Source organism: Procambarus clarkii, chromosome 8 (assembly GCF_040958095.1).
Source record: "Procambarus clarkii isolate CNS0578487 chromosome 8, FALCON_Pclarkii_2.0, whole genome shotgun sequence".
Classification (NCBI taxonomy): domain Eukaryota; kingdom Metazoa; phylum Arthropoda; class Malacostraca; order Decapoda; family Cambaridae; genus Procambarus; species Procambarus clarkii.
This window is the reverse complement of record NC_091157.1, coordinates 12,959,817-12,979,387: the sequence shown is the minus strand read 5'-3', so window position 1 is coordinate 12,979,387 and position 19,571 is coordinate 12,959,817. Positions and strand designations below refer to the sequence as shown.

The 19,571-nt window shown below is 47.4% G+C and overlaps 1 protein-coding gene across 1 annotated transcript in view; it reads left to right on the top strand.

Moving 5' to 3' along the window:
- LOC123759587 (protein turtle homolog A) overlaps window positions 1–12,356 on the top strand; it is a 67,968-nt gene extending 55,612 nt beyond the window's left edge. The window contains exons 12-14 of the mRNA XM_069317313.1: window positions 6,092–6,420; window positions 7,702–7,787; window positions 9,213–12,356. Of these exons, the coding sequence (XP_069173414.1) occupies window positions 6,092–6,420; window positions 7,702–7,787; window positions 9,213–9,521 (724 nt within the window). The 3' untranslated portion in view covers window positions 9,522–12,356. The remainder of the gene's footprint in view (window positions 1–6,091; window positions 6,421–7,701; window positions 7,788–9,212) is intronic.
- The last annotated feature ends 7,215 nt before the right edge of the window (window positions 12,357–19,571 follow it).

The following is a 19,571-nucleotide window of genomic DNA, read 5'->3' as shown; positions in this document are numbered from 1 at the left end:
CTGTGTGGATCACACTGTATTGTGTGGATAACACTGTGCTGTGTGGATCACACTGTATTGGGTGGATCATACTGTACTGTGTGGATCACACTGTACTGTGTGGATAACACTGTGCTGTGTGGATCACACTGTATTGGGTGGATCATACTGTACTGTGTGGATCACACTGTACTGTGTGGATAACACTGTACTGTGTGGATCACACTGTATTGGGTGGATCATACTGTACTGTGTGGATCACACTGTACTGTGTGGATAACACTGTGCTGTGTGGATCACACTGTATTGGGTGGATCATACTGTACTGTGTGGATCACACTGTACTGTGTGGATCACACTGTACTGTGTGGATCACACTGTATTGGGTGGATCACACTGTACTGTGTGGATCACACTGTACTGTGTGGATCACACTGTATTGGGTGGATCACACTGTATTGGGTGGATCACACTGTACTGTGTGGATCACACTGTGCTGTGTGGATCACACTGTACTGGGTGGATCACACTGTACTGTGTGGATCACACTGTATTGGGTGGATCACACTGTACTGTGTGGATCACACTGTATTGGGTGGATCACACTGTACTGTGTGGATCACACTGTACTGTGTGGATCACACTGTACTGTGTGGATCACACTGTATTGGGTGGATCACACTGTACTGTGTGGATCACACTGTACTGTGTGGATCACACTGTACTGTGTGGATCATACTGTATTGGGTGGATCACACTGTATTGGGTGGATCACACTGTATTGGGTGGATCACACTGTATTGGATGGATCACACTGTATTGGGTGGATCACACTGTATTGGGTGGATCACACTGTATTGGGTGGATCACACTGTACTGTGTGGATCACACTGTATTGGGTGGATCACACTGTATTGGGTGGATCACACTGTATTGGGTGGATCACACTGTATTGGGTGGATCACACTGTACTGTGTGGATCACACTGTATTGGGTGGATCACACTGTATTGGGTGGATCACACTGTATTGGGTGGATCACACTGTATTGGGTGGATCACACTGTACTGTGTGGATCACACTGTATTGGGTGGATCACACTGTATTGGGTGGATCACACTGTACTGTGTGGATCACACTGTATTGGGTGGATCACACTGTATTGGGTGGATCACACTGTATTGGGTGGATCACACTGTATTGGGTGGATCACACTGTATTGGGTGGATCACACTGTATTGGGTGGATCACACTGTATTGGGTGGATCACACTGTACTGTGTGGATCACACTGTACTGTGTGGATCACACTGTATTGGGTGGATCACACTGTACTGTGTGGATCACACTGTATTGGGTGGATCTGCTAATTCATTGGTGCTTAGAACATATATACAATCATTTTGCTGACCAGTTTATGTATAATGTTTAAACAATTACACTGAGCACATTAGTACATTTCCAACAGGTATATTTATTGGTACATTTGTAATGCTCGAGCTTCAGCTCTTGGGCCCTGCCAATTGGTTATATTTTTTTCATTTATTGCAGCTTTTCAATGGTTTATTTTTGAATACTTAGCATAGTATACTTTACTATTGGTCTTGTGTTGGTGGTATACTCTGTCTCTCGTGTAGGTGACATACTCTAGTATAACCCCGTGTAGGTGACATACTCTAGTATAACCTCGTGTAGGTGACATACTCTAGTATAACCCCGTGTAGGTGACATACTCTAGTATAACCTCGTGTAGGTGACATACTCTAGTATAACCTCGTGTAGGTGACATACTCTAGTATAACCCCGTGTAGGTGACATACTCTAGTATAACCCCGTGTAGGTGACATACTCTAGTATAATCTCGTGTAGGTGACATACTCTAGTATAATCTCGTGTAGGTGACATACTCTAGTATAACCCCGTGTAAGTGACATACTCTAGTATAACCCCGTGTAGGTGACATACTCTAGTATAACCTCGTGTAGGTGACATACTCTAGTATAACCTCGTGTAGGTGACATACTCTAGTATAACCCCGTGTAGGTGACATACTCTAGTATAATCTCGTGTAGGTGACATACTGTAGTATAACCCCGTGTAGGTGACATACTCTAGTATAACCCCGTGTAGGTGACATACTCTAGTATAACCCCATGTAGGTTGGTAACCCCTCTGCCATGGGGTTAACCCCATATAACCCCATGGCAGAGGGAAACAAACAAAACAAGGCCCCAAAATCTGTTGGTATTACAGATGGGCTACCTGTAAGCATGGGGAATCGGGAAGAATAAATGGAACATGTACACACAATCACCCTAGAAAGTGCAGAAACCTCCTCAATACAGGTAAATGTACCAAAAGCTGTGAATTCTTTCACCCAGAAATTTGCAAGAACTCTTTGGACAGGAAAGAGTGCTTCAATGCTGAATGCCCAGCTTTTCATATAAGAGGTACCAGGCGAATAAAACCGACAGACTACCACTATGAAAACAGCCACTACTCCATCAACCGGGATAATTTTTTAGCAAGAGGAGGAGGAGAAGAATGGCTAAAAATGACCAGACTCTACCACCAACTCGGTCAAATGCTAGAGAGGACGCAAACACAGTGGCCTCCTTACCAGAGCCTCAGATATTAACACCAATTAAAGCATCCAGCACTTCCACTAACACGATAACATCATTTATATTTGCCAACATCCAGGGTATAAAAACACGCAAATCCAACAAAGTTCATTTTATAGATGGTCTCCTTCATGAGGCAAATGCAGTGTTTGCAGCCCTAACGGAAACTCACACAAAGGACTACCTTGATGGTGAAATATGGATCCCAGAATACAATCTCTTCAGATGTGATAGGAAACACCGGCTTCAGGGTGGGGTCAGCCTCTACATCAAAGACACACTCATCTGTACTGAGCTGCTAAACACCTCAAATGATATGGTGAAAGTGCTGATAGTCAAAATAGAGATCCTAAATGTAGTTGTTGTCCTTGTATATAAGTCACCGGAGGCAAACCCTCAGCAGTTTAAAGACCAACTAATGAAAATAGAGCACTGCTTGGAAAACCTCACAAATCCAGCTCCGAACATCATCCTGCTTGGGGACTTCAACCTACGGCACCTGAAATGGAAGCACCTGGCTAATACAGTAATATCAGAAAGAATACCAGGAAGTAGCCTAAATGAACAGGCACATGCAAATGACCTGCTACGGATGTGCGATAGGTTTGCCTTAAACCAGCAAATAGTAGAACCAACTAGGAAGGAGAACACGCTGGACCTCATTTTCACTAATAATGATGAGTTGATCGGGAACATAATGATTACAAATACCTGTTACTCAGATCACAACTTAATTGAGGTACTGACAACCATGGGGAATGGACCTCCAAAACCAGTCCAGATTCCCGGTGGAGGAGATTTCAGCAAATTCAACTTCAATAATAAACGGATAAACTGGGAGCAAATAAACCAGGACTTCACAGAAATAAACTGGGAAGAACAGCTAGGAAATGCAAACCTGAACCGGTGCCTGGAAAAAATAAGCTCAGTAGCACTAGAAATATGTTCAAACCGCATACCCCTAAGAAAAAAGAGAAAGAGATGCAGATTGGAACGGGAACGTCGTTCCTTATATAGGCGAAGAAAACGAATCGCGGAACAACTTGAGAGTCGCACCCTATCTCAAGAACGGCGAAGAAGGTTAGGTAGAGAAATAGAAACAATTGAACTCAAGCTACAAGAATCATACAAAACCCAGGAGAGGCAAAGAGAGCAAAAGGCCATCAGTGAAATAGAGAGAAATCCGAAATATTTTTTCTCCTATGCAAAATCAAGATCAAAAACCACATCTAGTATCGGGCCCCTGCGAAAGGGAGATGGAACTTTCACAGATGACAACAAAGAAATGAGCGAGTTACTGAGGAAGCAGTACGACTCTGTTTTCAGTGAGCCATTAAATGCACTAAAGATTGATAACCCAAATGAATTTTTCATGGATATGATACCAACATCAAATCACATATCAGACGTCGCCCTATCCCCACTAGATTTTGAAGAAGCCATAAACAGTATGCCTATGCACTCTGCACCAGGCCCGGATTCTTGGAACTACATATTCATCAAGAACTGTAAAAAAACACTATCGCAGGCCCTCCACATTCTGTGGAGACAAAGCCTAGATACTGGCGTTATCCCTGACATACTAAAAACAGCAGAGATAGCACCACTCCATAAAGGAGGAAATAAGGCAGAGGCAAAAAATTACAGACCGATAGCACTAACATCGCACATCATAAAAATTTTTGAGAGAGTGCTAAGAAGTAAGATCACAAAATACATGGAATCACAGCATCTCCATAACCCCGGACAACATGGTTTCAGAACAGGGCGCTCTTGCCTGTCGCAGTTGCTGGACCACTATGATATGGCATTAGATGCTATGGAAGACAAACAAAACGCTGATGTAATTTACACAGATTTCGCAAAAGCTTTTGATAAATGTGACCATGGTGTTATTGCACATAAAATGCGTTCAAAAGGAATTACCGGGAAAATAGGCAGATGGATCTACAATTTCCTGACTGACAGAACCCAATGTGTAATAGTCAACAAAATAAAATCCAGCCCATCAACCGTGAAGAGCTCAGTCCCCCAGGGTACTGTGCTTGCTCCAGTACTTTTTCTCATCCTCATATCGGACATAGACCAGAACACAACCTATAGCACTGTATTATCCTTTGCAGATGACACTAGGATTTTCATGAGAGTTGGCAACATAGAGGACACGGCAAACCTCCAATCAGATGTTGATCAGGTCTTTCTATGGGCTACAGAAAATAATATGGTATTCAACGAGGATAAGTTTCAGCTCATGCGCTACGGAAAAATTGAAAACATAAAAACAGGAACCACGTTCAAAACGCAGGCAAATCATAACATAGAACGAAAAGGCAATGTAAAGGACCTGGGTGTACTCATGTCGGAAGACCTTACCTTTAAAGAACACAATAAAGTAGCCGTCACAACTGCAAGAAAAATGACAGGTTGGATAACAAGAACTTTTCACACTAGAGATGCTATACCGATGATGATACTTTTCAAAACGCTTGTGTTATCTAGAGTGGAGTACTGCTGCACAATGACAGCCCCTTTCAAAGCTGGAGAAATTGCTGACCTAGAGAGCGTGCAGAGATCCTTTACTGCTAGAATCCACTCAGTAAAACATCTAAATTACTGGGACCGACTAAAGAGCCTAAATCTGTACTCCCTTGAGCGCAGGCGGGAGAGATACATAATAATTTACACGTGGAAAATAATTGAGGGGCTGGTCCCAAACCTGCACACAGAAATAACACCACATGAGACCAGAAGACATGGCAGGATGTGCAGAATACCCCCGTTGAAAAGCAGAGGTGCAACAGGTACTCTGAGAGAGAACTCTATCAACATCAGAGGCCCGAGACTGTTCAACACGCTTCCACTACACATAAGGGGCATAACTGGCAAACCCCTCACAGTGTTCAAGAGAGAACTGGATAAGCACCTCCAAAGGATACCTGATCAACCAGGCTGTGACTCATACGTCAGGCTGCGAGCAGCCGCGTCTAACAGCCTTGTTGATCAGTCCAGCAACCAGGAGGCCTGGTCGACGACCGGGCCGCGGGGACACTAAGCCCCGGAAGCACCTCAAGGTAGCCTCAAGGTAGGTGACATACTCTAGTATAACCCCGTGTAGACGACATACTAACATATTCTTTTAACTAGTTTCTCCATTCATTTGACAGCCACAGCTGCCAGCAAGACATTGTGTGTATACTGTGATATACTAGGTTATAATGTTTATCATTTTAAAGTTATTTCACTTAATTGACATCGTGCAACTAGTCGGTAGGCAATCTTGCAGACATTTGTTTAGTACCTCGGGTGCTTTCTCTCCCCCATCATTGTCCTTGGTAATGATATCACAATTGTCCATTTGTGTTTAATACTGTGTGTGTGTGTGTGTGTGTGTGTGTGTGTGTGTGTGTGTGTGTGTGTGTAGTTACCGAATGAGAGTGAGAGTGAGAGTTCGTCAATACTAAGAGTTAATACACCCATCACTGTGACACAGACTGAAGGTGGGTGTGGAATACATGCTCACTGTCACGGCGGCCAACTCCCGGGGGTCGAGCCCGCCCTTCACCATCACCTACACCGCGTCGGCCGCCTCCGCCGACAAGGTGGTGTCCCCCCACGCCCATACCGCCCTGCTCACCATCACGCCCTTCCTGGTGCTGCTGGTGGGCGTGGTGGCGGCGGTGTCGGCCTGCGCCGGCCTGGTCGTCATCCTAGCCAAGCGACAGAGGCGCAGTAAGACCAACGCCAAGATCCTCTACGCTGGACCTCTCAACGACATCCACGATACCTGTGATGTCCACACTATCGTCTGTGTTAATAGAGGTACTGTAGCTCTGTCTACCGTATGTTTACACGTGTTGTTTCTTATCTCAGTCTACCTGTGTACAGGAGTACTGTCTCATATCTCTGCATATAGAGGTTAACCGTCACTTATCTACCCATTTTTTACTCGTTTTATCTGTCTACTGTAGTTATCCGTCTACCCGTGTTACCTGTCTATAATCATATTCACACCTGTATGCACTCACTATCATTCCAAACTATTCACTTTACCTGTCAATGGAGTCAAGTTTTGACAGATAAAAGTGTGTGTGTTGTTACAGTGTAAAGTTTGTGTCAAATTCCAAACCCGGTTTTAGGAACTAGACGACATTTTGTGTCTCAAATGACAGGAAATGAGAACCTGTTGTCGAGCTGTTTCATATTGACCCGTCTACATGTTCCCTTTCGTCTCTCGCATTACTGATACCCGCTCCCGCTCATTCTCAGTGGTTCTCAGTCTCAGTGTTTCTCAGTCTCAGTGTTTCTCATTCTCTGTTTCTCATTCTCAGTGTTTCTCATTCTCAGTGTTTCTCATTCTCAGTGTTTCTCATTCTCAGTGTCTCTCATTCTCAGTGTCTCTCATTCTCAGTGTTTCTCATTCTCTCTGTTTCTCATTCTCTCTGTTTCTCATTCTCTGTGTTTCTCATTCTCAGTGTTTCTCATTCTCAGTGTTTCTCATTCTCAGTGTTTCTCATTCTCAGTGTTTCTCATTCACAGTGTCTCTCATTCTCAGTGTCTCTCAGTTCTCAGTGTTTCTCATTCTCTGTTTCTCATTCTCAGTGTTTCTCATTCTTTGTGTTTCTCATTCTCAGTGTTTCTCATTCCCAGTGTTGCTCATTCTCAATATTTCTCAGTCTCAGTGTTTCTCATTCTCTGTTTCTCATTCTCAGTGTTTCTCATTCTTTGTGTTTCTCATTGTCAGTGTTTCTCATTGTCAGGTTATCTTGACGTTATCTTGAGATGATTTCGGGGCTTTTTAGTGTCCCCGCGGCCCGGTCCTTGACCAGGCCTCCACCCCCAGGAAGCAGCCCGTGACAGCTGACTAACACCCAGGTACCTATTTTACTGCTAGGTAACAGGGGCATAGGGTGAAAGAAACTCTGCCCATTGTTTTCTCGCCGGCGCCTGGGATCGAACCCAGGACCACAGGATCACAAGTCCAGCGTGCTGTCCGCTCGGCCGACCGGCTCCCGTCGTTTCTCATTGTCAGTGTTTCTCATTGTCAGTGTTTCTCATTCTCAGTGCTTCTCATTCCCTCTAACTCCTTCTCCTGCCCATCAGAATGTGAGAAGGAGGAGTTGATGACGTCTCCTGCAGATGGCGTCGCGGGCAGCTTCTACATCAACGCCTCAACTATCCTTAACAACGTGAGTATTGACCTGCCACTTTCCTGTAGTTTTTCTCCCAAGAATCGTGACCTGATCGATATTTTTTTTTTCTTCGGTGCCTTCTGATTCATATCTTCAAATGTTCAAAAATATATTTTTTCCCCTTTGGGGATTTTTCCCTTAAGTACGAAGATCTGTCTTTAATTATTCCCGATATCTGCTGGGTTTTTTCCCTTCTTGAGATTTGATTAGTATATTTGTCCAGGTAGGAATTTTTGTCCTAGATACATTGAGCTCTGTCAACATTAATATTTCCCTAGACCAGGCGAAAACCTAGCCATTTACGGTCATATTGCTACCTAATAGGACTTAATAGAACTAGCAATGATTTAAAATATCAGGTGAAGGGGAATTGGGTATATATTGGGTAACCTATTGAGTCAAGTCATTACGATTACAGACCCAAATTGGGTCACCCAATATGGACCCATAACCCCCCCCCCCCCCTTTAGCTGATATTCCAAATCATCACGACTCATATTAGGTTCCAGTATGACCTCAAATGATGTCAATAGCTTGACATCCATTGAAGTCATACTGGTACCTAATGCGACTGGTGAAGATTTGGAATATCATCATGATTTTATTAGCTGCCCGAAACGCTTTGCGTAATAGTGGCTTTAGGCATTGGATGTACTAGCTCTATCTATAATTTCAGCAATATTTGTATCACCCCTTGTATGTACTTTACCTGAATAAACTTTTTTTGAGTATTGGTAACTCTGATTATTCTAGCTTTTTTAATATTTATTTATTTATTTATTTATTTATTTATTTATTTATTTATTTATATATATACAAGAAGGTACATTGGGATTGTGAGGATACATAGCATAGTAATTACATTCTTGTAAAGCCACTAGTACGCGCAGCGTTTCGGGCAGTGTATAGATCAGTATAGTGTATAGATCAAGTACCATGCCCCAATTATTTGGTTCCCATACCCACAAGGGGGCACGGGTTGAAAACTCAAGCCTTAGATTGAAGACCTATATGTAGAATTATCTTAGTTTATTTAAAAGTTCAGAAACTAGATTATACATATGTAACACACACACACACACACACACACACACACACACACACACACACACACACACACACACACACACACACACACACACACACTTGCTGTAAACAACCGATGCTCGAAAGGCGGGATCCAAGAGTCAATGCTCGATCCTGCAGACACAACTAGGTGAGTACAACTAGGTGAGTACACACACACACACACACACACACACACACACACACACACACACACACACACACACACACACACACACACACACACACACACACACACACAAATGTTATCTGTCATACGACACGCTAAAGCTTACAGCAAGATACATTTACCAACACATCTAGCAACTCACACCTCTAATATCTTCCCTCTGACAGTCTGGCGTGGGCGCGCTGGAGACGGACGTCCTCCTGCGGGAGAGAATGGCGCCCCTGGCCTCCGTAGACTCCCTAGGGAGGTGCTCCACGCCCTCCTCCATCTGTACCTCCAAGACCACCTCCTCCAGGTCCTCGCGGGCCTCTTCCTCTACAGTAGCCCTCAACCCGGACTACCTGGCCAAGGACCAAGAGTACCTGGCCAAAACTCCAGAGTACTTGATCAAGAGTCCAGAGTACATCACCAGAGAGGAGGTCTATGCTCTTCCTACGGGGCCTCTCATCCACCTTCACAAGGAAAGCTCCGTCTAGCTCACCCGTCTATAACTCTTGACGTTACTGGAGAGACAGTAACAGCAGCCATCGCCAGTAACGGTCATTAGTGCTGAATAATGCGGTCATTAACGGTCAGTAACGGTCATTAGTACTGAATAATGCGGTCATTAACGGTCAGTAACGGTCATTACTGCTGAATAATGCGGTCATTAACGGTCATTAGTGCTGAATAATGCGGTCATTAGCGGTCAGTAACGGTCAATAGTGCTGAATAATGCGGTCATTAACCATCAGTAACGGTCATTAGTGCGTTAGGAATGGCTTGTAACTGCCTCTTATCATATTGAAAGCTGCACATGAAAACCAGATTGCAAAGTTGAACAGCTTCCGCTGCTATAAGCGATGTCTTCAGCCGCCGCACCTGTAAGGTTCAAGTGGAAACCTCACCGACACACCACTATAAACAGAGACCCTTGAGAACCACGGGCCAGGTCTCTGGGCTCAGGAACCTTGAGGCGAGTTTTAACATGTAAACAAACATGTAAAACATCTTATCTTTTACATGTAAACAAAAACCTGCAGTGATGTAGTGGTTGGGGATGAACAAACCCAGCAGTGATGCAGTGACTGGAGATGAACAAGCCCAGCAGTGATGCAGTGACTGGGTGAATAAACCCAGCAGTGATGCAGTGACTGGGTGAATAAACCCAGCAGTGATGCAGTGACTGGGTGAATAAACCCAGCAGTGATGCAGTGGCTGGGGATAAACAAGCCCAGCAGTGATGCAGTGACTGGGTGAACAAACCCAGCAGTGATGCAGTGACTGGGTGAATAAACCCAGCAGTGATGCAGTGACTGGGTGAATAAACCCAGCAGTGATGCAGTGACTGGGTGAATAAACCCAGCAGTGATGCAGTGGCTGGGGATGAACAAACCCATCAGTGACGCAGTGACTGGAAATAAACCCAGCAGTGATTGCAGTGCCCACTAGCAATGCATGTATGTGTGTGATCCCAGTGGACACACAGCTAACTATGGCTGTGACCACTTAGAAAAAAAAAACCTGTGTCAAGCATCTTGAAAGTATACTGTCTTAACAACCAAACTATCTGGGCCAAGACGGATCAAGTATCTACCCAACCGGTAACGAAACCTCTACATCTCACCTCAATCATGGCTGCTTTGTTTACATTTATTCAACAGGTTATATGAGCCTAAAAGCACTACGAGGTTGTATATGACAATAATAGCCTTGGATTGTGAAGTTTCAAAGCTGGAAACTGTTTTATAACTGTAAATAAAGCTGCCATGAGTAAGGAATGATCTACAGGTTTCGTAAATAGTTGCGTTAAGGATCAATAAAGCTTGTCCCGGTTTTGTTTACGTTTGTAGTGACTTTAGCTGATAGATAGTTGAATTACATTTTACGAAGACTTTGAATATACAAATGATCTCGTATACAAGGGTCTTGAACTGTCGTCAGAAGAGACTCGTAGGGAACCGTGAACAAGCTCGTTCAGGCACTATTGTACTGGTACATTCTTCAAGACAAACTTCTTGAGGGGATACTGAAGCATATCATTGGTAATAAGTGTTCCAAGACATACTTGTATACCATAATACTTAATGTGTGGATGTGAGCGATTGTATTTTTGTTTATAAACCTGGAAAATGTAACATTTACGACTGATCAAAGTGGAGAGATAGAAATACTCTATCGGGAATAGTCGTACTTGGAACAGGGATTCAAATTGGTGCTAAATAGGTATAGTATATTAGGATATAATCGACTTATTATTTCTTATAACGCGCGCTCTCTCTCTCTCTCTCTCTCTCTCTCTCTCTCTCTCTCTCTCTCTCTCTCTCTCTCTCTCTCTCTCTCTCTCTCTCTCTCTCTCTCTCTCTCTCTCTCTCTCTCTCTCTCTCTCTCTCTCTCTCTCTCTCTCTCTCTCTCTCTCTCTCCCCCCCTTTACTAACCCTCCCCATTTCCTCTTCACTCATGGCATGCAAATGCTCCTAATTCGAACAGAGAGAAGAGAACACAAAATGCTGTGAACCTAAGCTATGTTTAATTAAGTCTTGCACTGTAACGGAGGAAAGACACAGAAAACACACCGAGTGCATTAGTCAGGGGGATAGAGTGACGCAGCCCTGGGAAGGTATTGTTCAGCATCAGTTTCTGTGTCTATTGTAAAACACGGGCACAGAAACTTGTGTTTGTGCGAGTGTATTTACTTACGTGTGGTTATAGGATGAGAGCTACGCTCGTGGTGTCCCGTCTTCCCAGCACTCTTTGTCGTATAACGCTTTGAAACTACTGACGGTCTTGGCCTCCACCACCTTCTCACTTAACTTGTTACAACCGTCTACAACTCTGCAAAAGTAATCTTTCTAATGTTTCTTCGGCACCTTCGTTTCTTTAGCTTTAATCTATGACCTCTTGTGAGTATTTACTATTTATATTTACTATTTGTGTCTGCAGAATCGAGCTATTAGCTCTTGGACCCCGCCTTTCTCACTAATCTATTTTTCCTCTATTATATCTACTACATATATTTCTAATACACGCACACACAAACACTTCCCCCAGAAAGCAGCACATAGCAGCTGTCTACCTCCCAGGTATCTATTTACAGCTAGGTGAATAGAAGGATCAGGGTGAAAGAAACTCTGGCCATTTGTTTTCGCTTCCGCCGGGAATAAAACCCGGTCTCTTAGGACTACGTCCCCTGAGCGCTGTCTACTCAGCCGCGAAGCCCCCGTAAAGGTGTGTGTGTGTGTGTGTGTGTGTGTGTGTGTGTGTGTGTGTGTGTGTGTGTGTGTGTGTGTGTGTGTGTGTGTGTGTGTGTGTGTGTGTGTGTGTGCTTAATACACCTTATACCAACAGAGGTTAACATCAGAGATATCTAAGATATCACCTTCATTCACCATAACTATTATCACAATCACCATAACCATCTGCTGCTTTTTGGCAGCTGTTGGTCGTCTGGTCAACCAGGCTGTTGGACGCTGCTCGCAGCCTGACGTATGACTCACAGCCTGGTTGATCAGGTATCCTTTGGAGGTTTTTATCGCGTTCTCTCTTGAACACTGTGAGGGATCGGCCAGTTATGTCCGTTATGTGTAGTGGAAACTGCACCAACCTGTCCTCTTAAAAATAACGTCGCTTTTGGCCGTTTACCCGTATGGCCGAAAGTGGACGTAATTTGAAAATGAAAAAAATGAAAATATATTTTGGATTTTTTTTTCAACAACAGTAAGTTAAGGGTCCTCTGATAGGTTAGGTGGGCAGGAAATTCTCAAAGTTTCAAAACGTTATGAAAAACGTCAATTGAAAGTTTCTATTTCTAACCTTACCGAGTAAGCCGGACGTCTCAAACAGAAAACGGGACAGTACGTCACTTTTGTGAGTCGATTTCATTTCAAATTACGTCCAAATTTGGCCATAGTGCGCATACGGGCCAAATGTGACGTTATTTTTACGAGGACGGGTTGCGAACAGTCTCGGGCCTTTGACGTTGATAGCGCTCTCTGCGTACCTACTGCACCTCTGCTTTTCAGCTAGGGATATTCTGCACATCCTGCCATGCCTCCTGGTCTCATGTGGTGTTATTTCAATTCACAGATTCGAGAAACAGTCCCTCTAATAGTTTCCACGTGAATCCTATCTCACTATCAGCATCACTATCACCACAACTATGAAGGTATAACCCACCAATGAGGGATATTGCATACCCCTATTCCCCCATAATGCATCAGTCGCCATTACGACTATATAGCACTTGGAAGGGGTCAGGATAAGGATTTGGGCCATGGAGGAACGGGAGGTGATGGGAAGGGCTGTGGCTCTTGGAGATGGGAGGTGGTGAGGGGCTAGGGAGTGATGGGAGAGGGGAGGGAAGGTGGGGGGGTTAAGGGAGGGGGTTATGGGGAAAGGGTTAGGTGAGGCAGTTATCAAGATAACTCGTTAAGTCAGAATGACAATATATCACTTGAAAGGGATATGAGGACAGGCAGCTGGGATATGAGGACAGACAGCTGGGATATGAGGCCAGGCAGCTAGGATATGAGGCCAGGCAGCTAGGATATGAGGCCAGGCAGCTGGGATATGAGGACAGGCAGCTGGGATATGAGGCCAGGCAGCTGGGATATGAGGCCAGGCAGCTAGGATATGAGGCCAGGCAGCTAGGATATGAGGCCAGGCAGCTGGGATATGAGGACAGGCAGCTGGGATATGAGGCCAGGCAGCTGGGATATGAGGACAGGCAGCTGAGATATGAGGACAGGCAGCTGGGATATGAGGCCAGGCAGCTGGGATATGAGTCCAGGCAGCTAGGATATGAGGCCAGGCAGCTAGGATATGAGGCCAGGCAGCTGGGATATGAGGACAGGCAGCTGGGATATGAGGACAGGCAGCTGGGATATGAGGCCAGGCAGCTAGGATATGAGGCCAGGCAGCTAGGATATGAGGCCAGGCAGCTAGGATATGAGGCCAGGCAGCTAGGATATGAGGCCAGGCAGCTGGGATATGAGGCCAGGCAGCTGGGATATGAGGCCAGGCAGCTGGGATATGAGGACAGGCAGCTGGGATATGAGGACAGGCAACTGGGATATGAGGCCAGGCAGCTGGGATATGAGGCCAGGCAGCTAGGATACGAGGCCAGGCAGCTAGGATACGAGGCCAGGCAGCTAGGATATGAGGCCAGGCAGCTAGGATATGAGGCCAGGCAGCTGGGATATGAGGACAGGCAGCTGGGATATGAGGACAGGCAGCTGGGATATGAGGCCAGGCAGCTAGGATATGAGGCCAGGCAGCTAGGATATGAGGCCAGGCAGCTAGGATATGAGGCCAGGCAGCTGGGATATGAGGCCAGGCAGCTGGGATATGAGGCCAGGCAGCTGGGATATGAGGCCAGGCAGCTGGAATATGAGGCCAGGCAGCTGGGATATGAGGCCAGGCAGCTGGGATATGAGGCCAGGCAGCTAGGATATGAGGCCAGGCAGCTAGGATATGAGGCCAGGCAGCTAGGATATGAGGCCAGGCAGCTAGGATATGAGGCCAGGCAGCTGGGATATGAGGCCAGGCAGCTGGGATATGAGGCCAGGCAGCTGGGATATGAGGCCAGGCAGCTAGGATATGAGGCCAGGCAGCTAGGATATGAGGCCAGGCAGCTGGGATATGAGGCCAGGCAGCTGGGATATGAGGCCAGGCAGCTGGGATATGAGGACAGGCAGCTAGGATATGAGGACAGGCAGCTGGGATATGAGGACAGGCAGCTGGGATACGAGGCCAGGCAGCTGGGATATAAGGCCAGGCAGCTGGGATATGAGGCCAGGAGGCAGGGATATGAGGACAGGCATCTAGGATATGAGGCCAGGCAGCTGGGATATGAGGACAGGCAGCTGGGATATGAGGCCAGGCAGCTGGGATATGAGGCCAGGCAGCTAGGATATGAGGCCAGGCAGCTAGGATATGAGGCCAGGCAGCTAGGATATGAGGCCAGGCAGCTAGGATATGAGGCCAGGCAGCTGGGATATGAGGCCAGGCAGCTGGGATATGAGGCCAGGCAGCTGGGATATGAGGCCAGGCAGCTAGGATATGAGGCCAGGCAGCTAGGATATGAGGCCAGGCAGCTGGGATATGAGGCCAGGCAGCTGGGATATGAGGCCAGGCAGCTGGGATATGAGGACAGGCAGCTAGGATATGAGGACAGGCAGCTGGGATATGAGGACAGGCAGCTGGGATACGAGGCCAGGCAGCTGGGATATAAGGCCAGGCAGCTGGGATATGAGGCCAGGAGGCAGGGATATGAGGACAGGCATCTGGGATATGAGGCCAGGCAGCTGGGATATGAGGACAGGCAGCTGGGATATGAGGACAGGCAGCTGGGATATGAGGACAGGCAGCTGGGATATGAGGACCGGGAACTGGGCTATGAGGACAATTAAGGATCAGGGATATATGGACAGGGAGCGGGTATATAATGATAGGGAGATGAGATATATCAACAAAGAGCCGAGATATGACTACGAGATGAAGGAACATTGCCCAAATCACTTCAACCATCGGGGATCGAACACAGACTTGCAAGAACACTGGATGCTTCTAGTAGTGTCGGCAGGTGGTCAGGTTCATGAGGTACAAGAGTCAGTGAGCCCCAACAACCACACGGGGGGGGGGGGGTACAAGAGCCCCAACAACCACACGGAGGGGTACAAGAGCCCCAACAACCACACGGGGGGTACAAGAGCCCCAACAACCACACGGGGGGGGGTACAAGAGCCCCAACAACCACACGGGGGGGGGTACAAGAGCCCCAACAACCACACGGGGGGGTACAAGAGCCCCAACAACCACACGGGGGGGTGGGTACAAGAGCCCCAACAACCACACGGGGGGTACAAGAGCCCCAACAACCACACGGGGGGGGTACAAGAGCCCCAACAACCACACGGGGGGGGGGTACAAGAGCCCCAACAACCACACGGGAGGTACAAGAGCCCCAACAACCACACGGGGGGGGGTACAAGAGCCCCAACAACCACACGGGGGGTACAAGAGCCCCAACAACCACACGGGGGGGGGGTACAAGAGCCCCAACAACCACACGGGGGGGGGGGGTACAAGAGCCCCAACAACCACACGGGGGGGGGGTACAAGAGCCCCAACAACCACACGGGGGGGGGGTACAAGAGCCCCAACAACCACACGGGGGGTACAAGAGCCCCAACAACCACACGGGGGGGGGGGGTACAAGAGCCCCAACAACCACACGGGGGGGTACAAGAGCCCCAACAACCACACGGGGGGTACAAGAGCCCCAACAACCACACGGGAGGTACAAGAGCCCCAACAACCACACGGGGGGTACAAGAGCCCCAACAACCACACGGGGGGGGTACAAGAGCCCCAACAACCACACGGGGGGGGGGGTACAAGAGCCCCAACAACCACACGGGAGGTACAAGAGCCCCAACAACCACACGGGGGGGGGGGTACAAGAGCCCCAACAACCACACGGGGGGGGTACAAGAGCCCCAACAACCACACGGGGGGTACAAGAGCCCCAACAACCACACGGGGGGGGGGTACAAGAGCCCCAACAACCACACGGGGGGGGTACAAGAGCCCCAACAACCACCCGGGGGGGGGTACAAGAGCCCCAACAACCACACGGGAGGTACAAGAGCCCCAACAACCACACGGGGGGTACAAGAGCCCCAACAACCACACGGGGGGGTACAAGAGCCCCAACAACCACACGGGGGGGGGTACAAGAGCCCCAACAACCACACGGGGGGTACAAGAGCCCCAACAACCACACGGGGGGTACAAGAGCCCCAACAACCACACGGGGGGGGGGTACAAGAGCCCCAACAACCACACGGGAGGTACAAGAGCCCCAACAACCACACGGGGGGGGGTACAAGAGCCCCAACAACCACACGGGGGGGTACAAGAGCCCCAACAACCACACGGGGGGGGTACAAGAGCCCCAACAACCACACGGGGGGGGGTACAAGAGCCCCAACAACCACACGGGGGGGGGGGTACAAGAGCCCCAACAACCACACGGGGGGTACAAGAGCCCCAACAACCACACGGGGGGGGTACAAGAGCCCCAACAACCACACGGGGGGGTACAAGAGCCCCAACAACCACACGGGGGGGGGTACAAGAGCCCCAACAACCACACGGGGGGGTACAAGAGCCCCAACAACCACACGGGGGGGGGTACAAGAGCCCCAACAACCACACGGGGGGGGTACAAGAGCCCCAACAACCACACGGGGGGGGTACAAGAGCCCCAACAACCACACGGGGGGGGGGGTACAAGAGCCCCAACAACCACACGGGGGGTACAAGAGCCCCAACAACCACACGGGGGTACAAGAGCCCCAACAACCACACGGGAGGTACAAGAGCCCCAACAACCACACGGGGGGGTACAAGAGCCCCAACAACCACACGGGGGGGGGGTACAAGAGCCCCAACAACCACACGGGGGGGGGTACAAGAGCCCCAACAACCACACGGGGGGGGGGTACAAGAGCCCCATCAACCACACGGGGGGGGGTACAAGAGCCCCAACAACCACACGGGAGGTACAAGAGCCCCAACAACCACACGGGGGGGGGTACAAGAGCCCCAACAACCACACGGGGGGGGGGGTACAAGAGCCCCAACAACCACACGGGGGGGGGTACAAGAGCCCCAACAACCACACGGGGGGGGGGTACAAGAGCCCCAACAACCACACGGGGGGTACAAGAGCCCCAACAACCACGCACCATAAACACTACCACATTGATCCCTGTTGAGCGCGTTACTAGGTCAATATTTGAGAGGCAAGATATTATTAGGTAAATATCGAGATGTGTGAGATATGGACCATTAACTTGGGTATTACCTTCAACAGTCGGCCTCCACGCTTGGGTCTACCAATACTATTTTCTTTTCTCTTCTGATTTATGTATTGGGTTTCACTCGTGGATGCAAGATGGCTTAGAGTGAGAATGTGTTTGTGTGCAAGTGTGTGTTTGAGGAGGAAACCAGCCTTCAGTAGTGTTTGTATCTATTTACATACATGTTCGAGTAATTCACCTCATCAGGAAACCCAAACATACAGCCTGCAATATGTATGACCTGTATATATATATACACACACACACACACACACACACACACACACACACACACACACACACACACACACACACACACACACACACACACACACACACACCCACACACACACCCACCCACCCACCCACACACACACACACACACACACACACACACACACACACACACACACACACACACACACACACACACACACACACACACACCGATCTCTTCCCATGTACCAACTATGCGACCTCCAGAGGCCACCCGATTGGAAATAAACATGACAATCATCTGTGCGTGTCTCCAACAACGGCTCCTCCATATCCAGTTTCAATCACAAACTGGATATATATCCAAACTTTGGATATATTCACCTCGGGTGGGTGGGGGGGTGGATATCCAAGCTGTTTCCCCACACTAGATGACGGCGGTTAGTGTACAGGATGCAGCACGGGAAAATATTAACTTTCAATCTTTTCTTCCGTAGATTTAACAAGAGAAATAATTGGCCCTCAGAAGCATGCAAAGGCTATTCTGGTATTGATGGAAGGTTTGCTTTTTAAAAATATATTTATACAAGAGGAACGAGGAATGGAAAGCTTCTATTATTTTCCCTGTTTCAATCAACTTTGTGTGATTTTGTCAGCAGTTTGTCCTATGTGTATATATGTAAGTTATTGCAGCAAATGGAAGACTTACAGTGTAGTGTAATTAGTGTCAGCGGTGCAACCGCAAACGTGTTATTACTGTATATATTTCTATAATGTATGAGTGTTTTTATATGGATATTTTTCTTACGAGTGATTTAAGATGTGATTTTTGTGAGTTGCCATAACTTTTGCGTGATGGCAACATCTCAAAACTCGTCCCGTACGGTTTCAGGTGTTGCCATAACTGCTGCGTGATGGCAACATCACAAAACTCGTACTGTAATGGCTTCAAGACGGCAGACAAATTAGTGTAGTGAAGCTGCACTTTACCATAGTTACTAGGGCAGTGTAGAGTGTCCTTGTGGTGTTTGATGTGAGGGTTGGCACCGCCTCCCTTTGCTCTCATCTCATCAATAAAGGTATCCGAGTCTCTACTTGTTTGGATTCTTCCTCTGAGCCTTGTACTGCCTTTTTCAAGGCTTTTAATGTGCATTTGTTTGAGGTTTATATGATATTATTGTTGTACTGTCCAGATTGGGTTCTATAAACATATGTATATCCATTTCCTTCAAGTTACTTACAGGAAATTATGCACTTGAGTGATAATGTATAATACACAAATACAAAATACATGTCAGTATAACTATTATAGAAATACGGAAAAGTACATTTTTGTCTACAGGTTCTGGCCAAGTGGAGAGCTGTCACGCTGAACCCCAACTACAAATGTTCAAAATAATTACCAAAAGGAGGTACCAAACCCGGAACAGTGTTTAGCAACATCTGAGTCACAGAACACTCAAA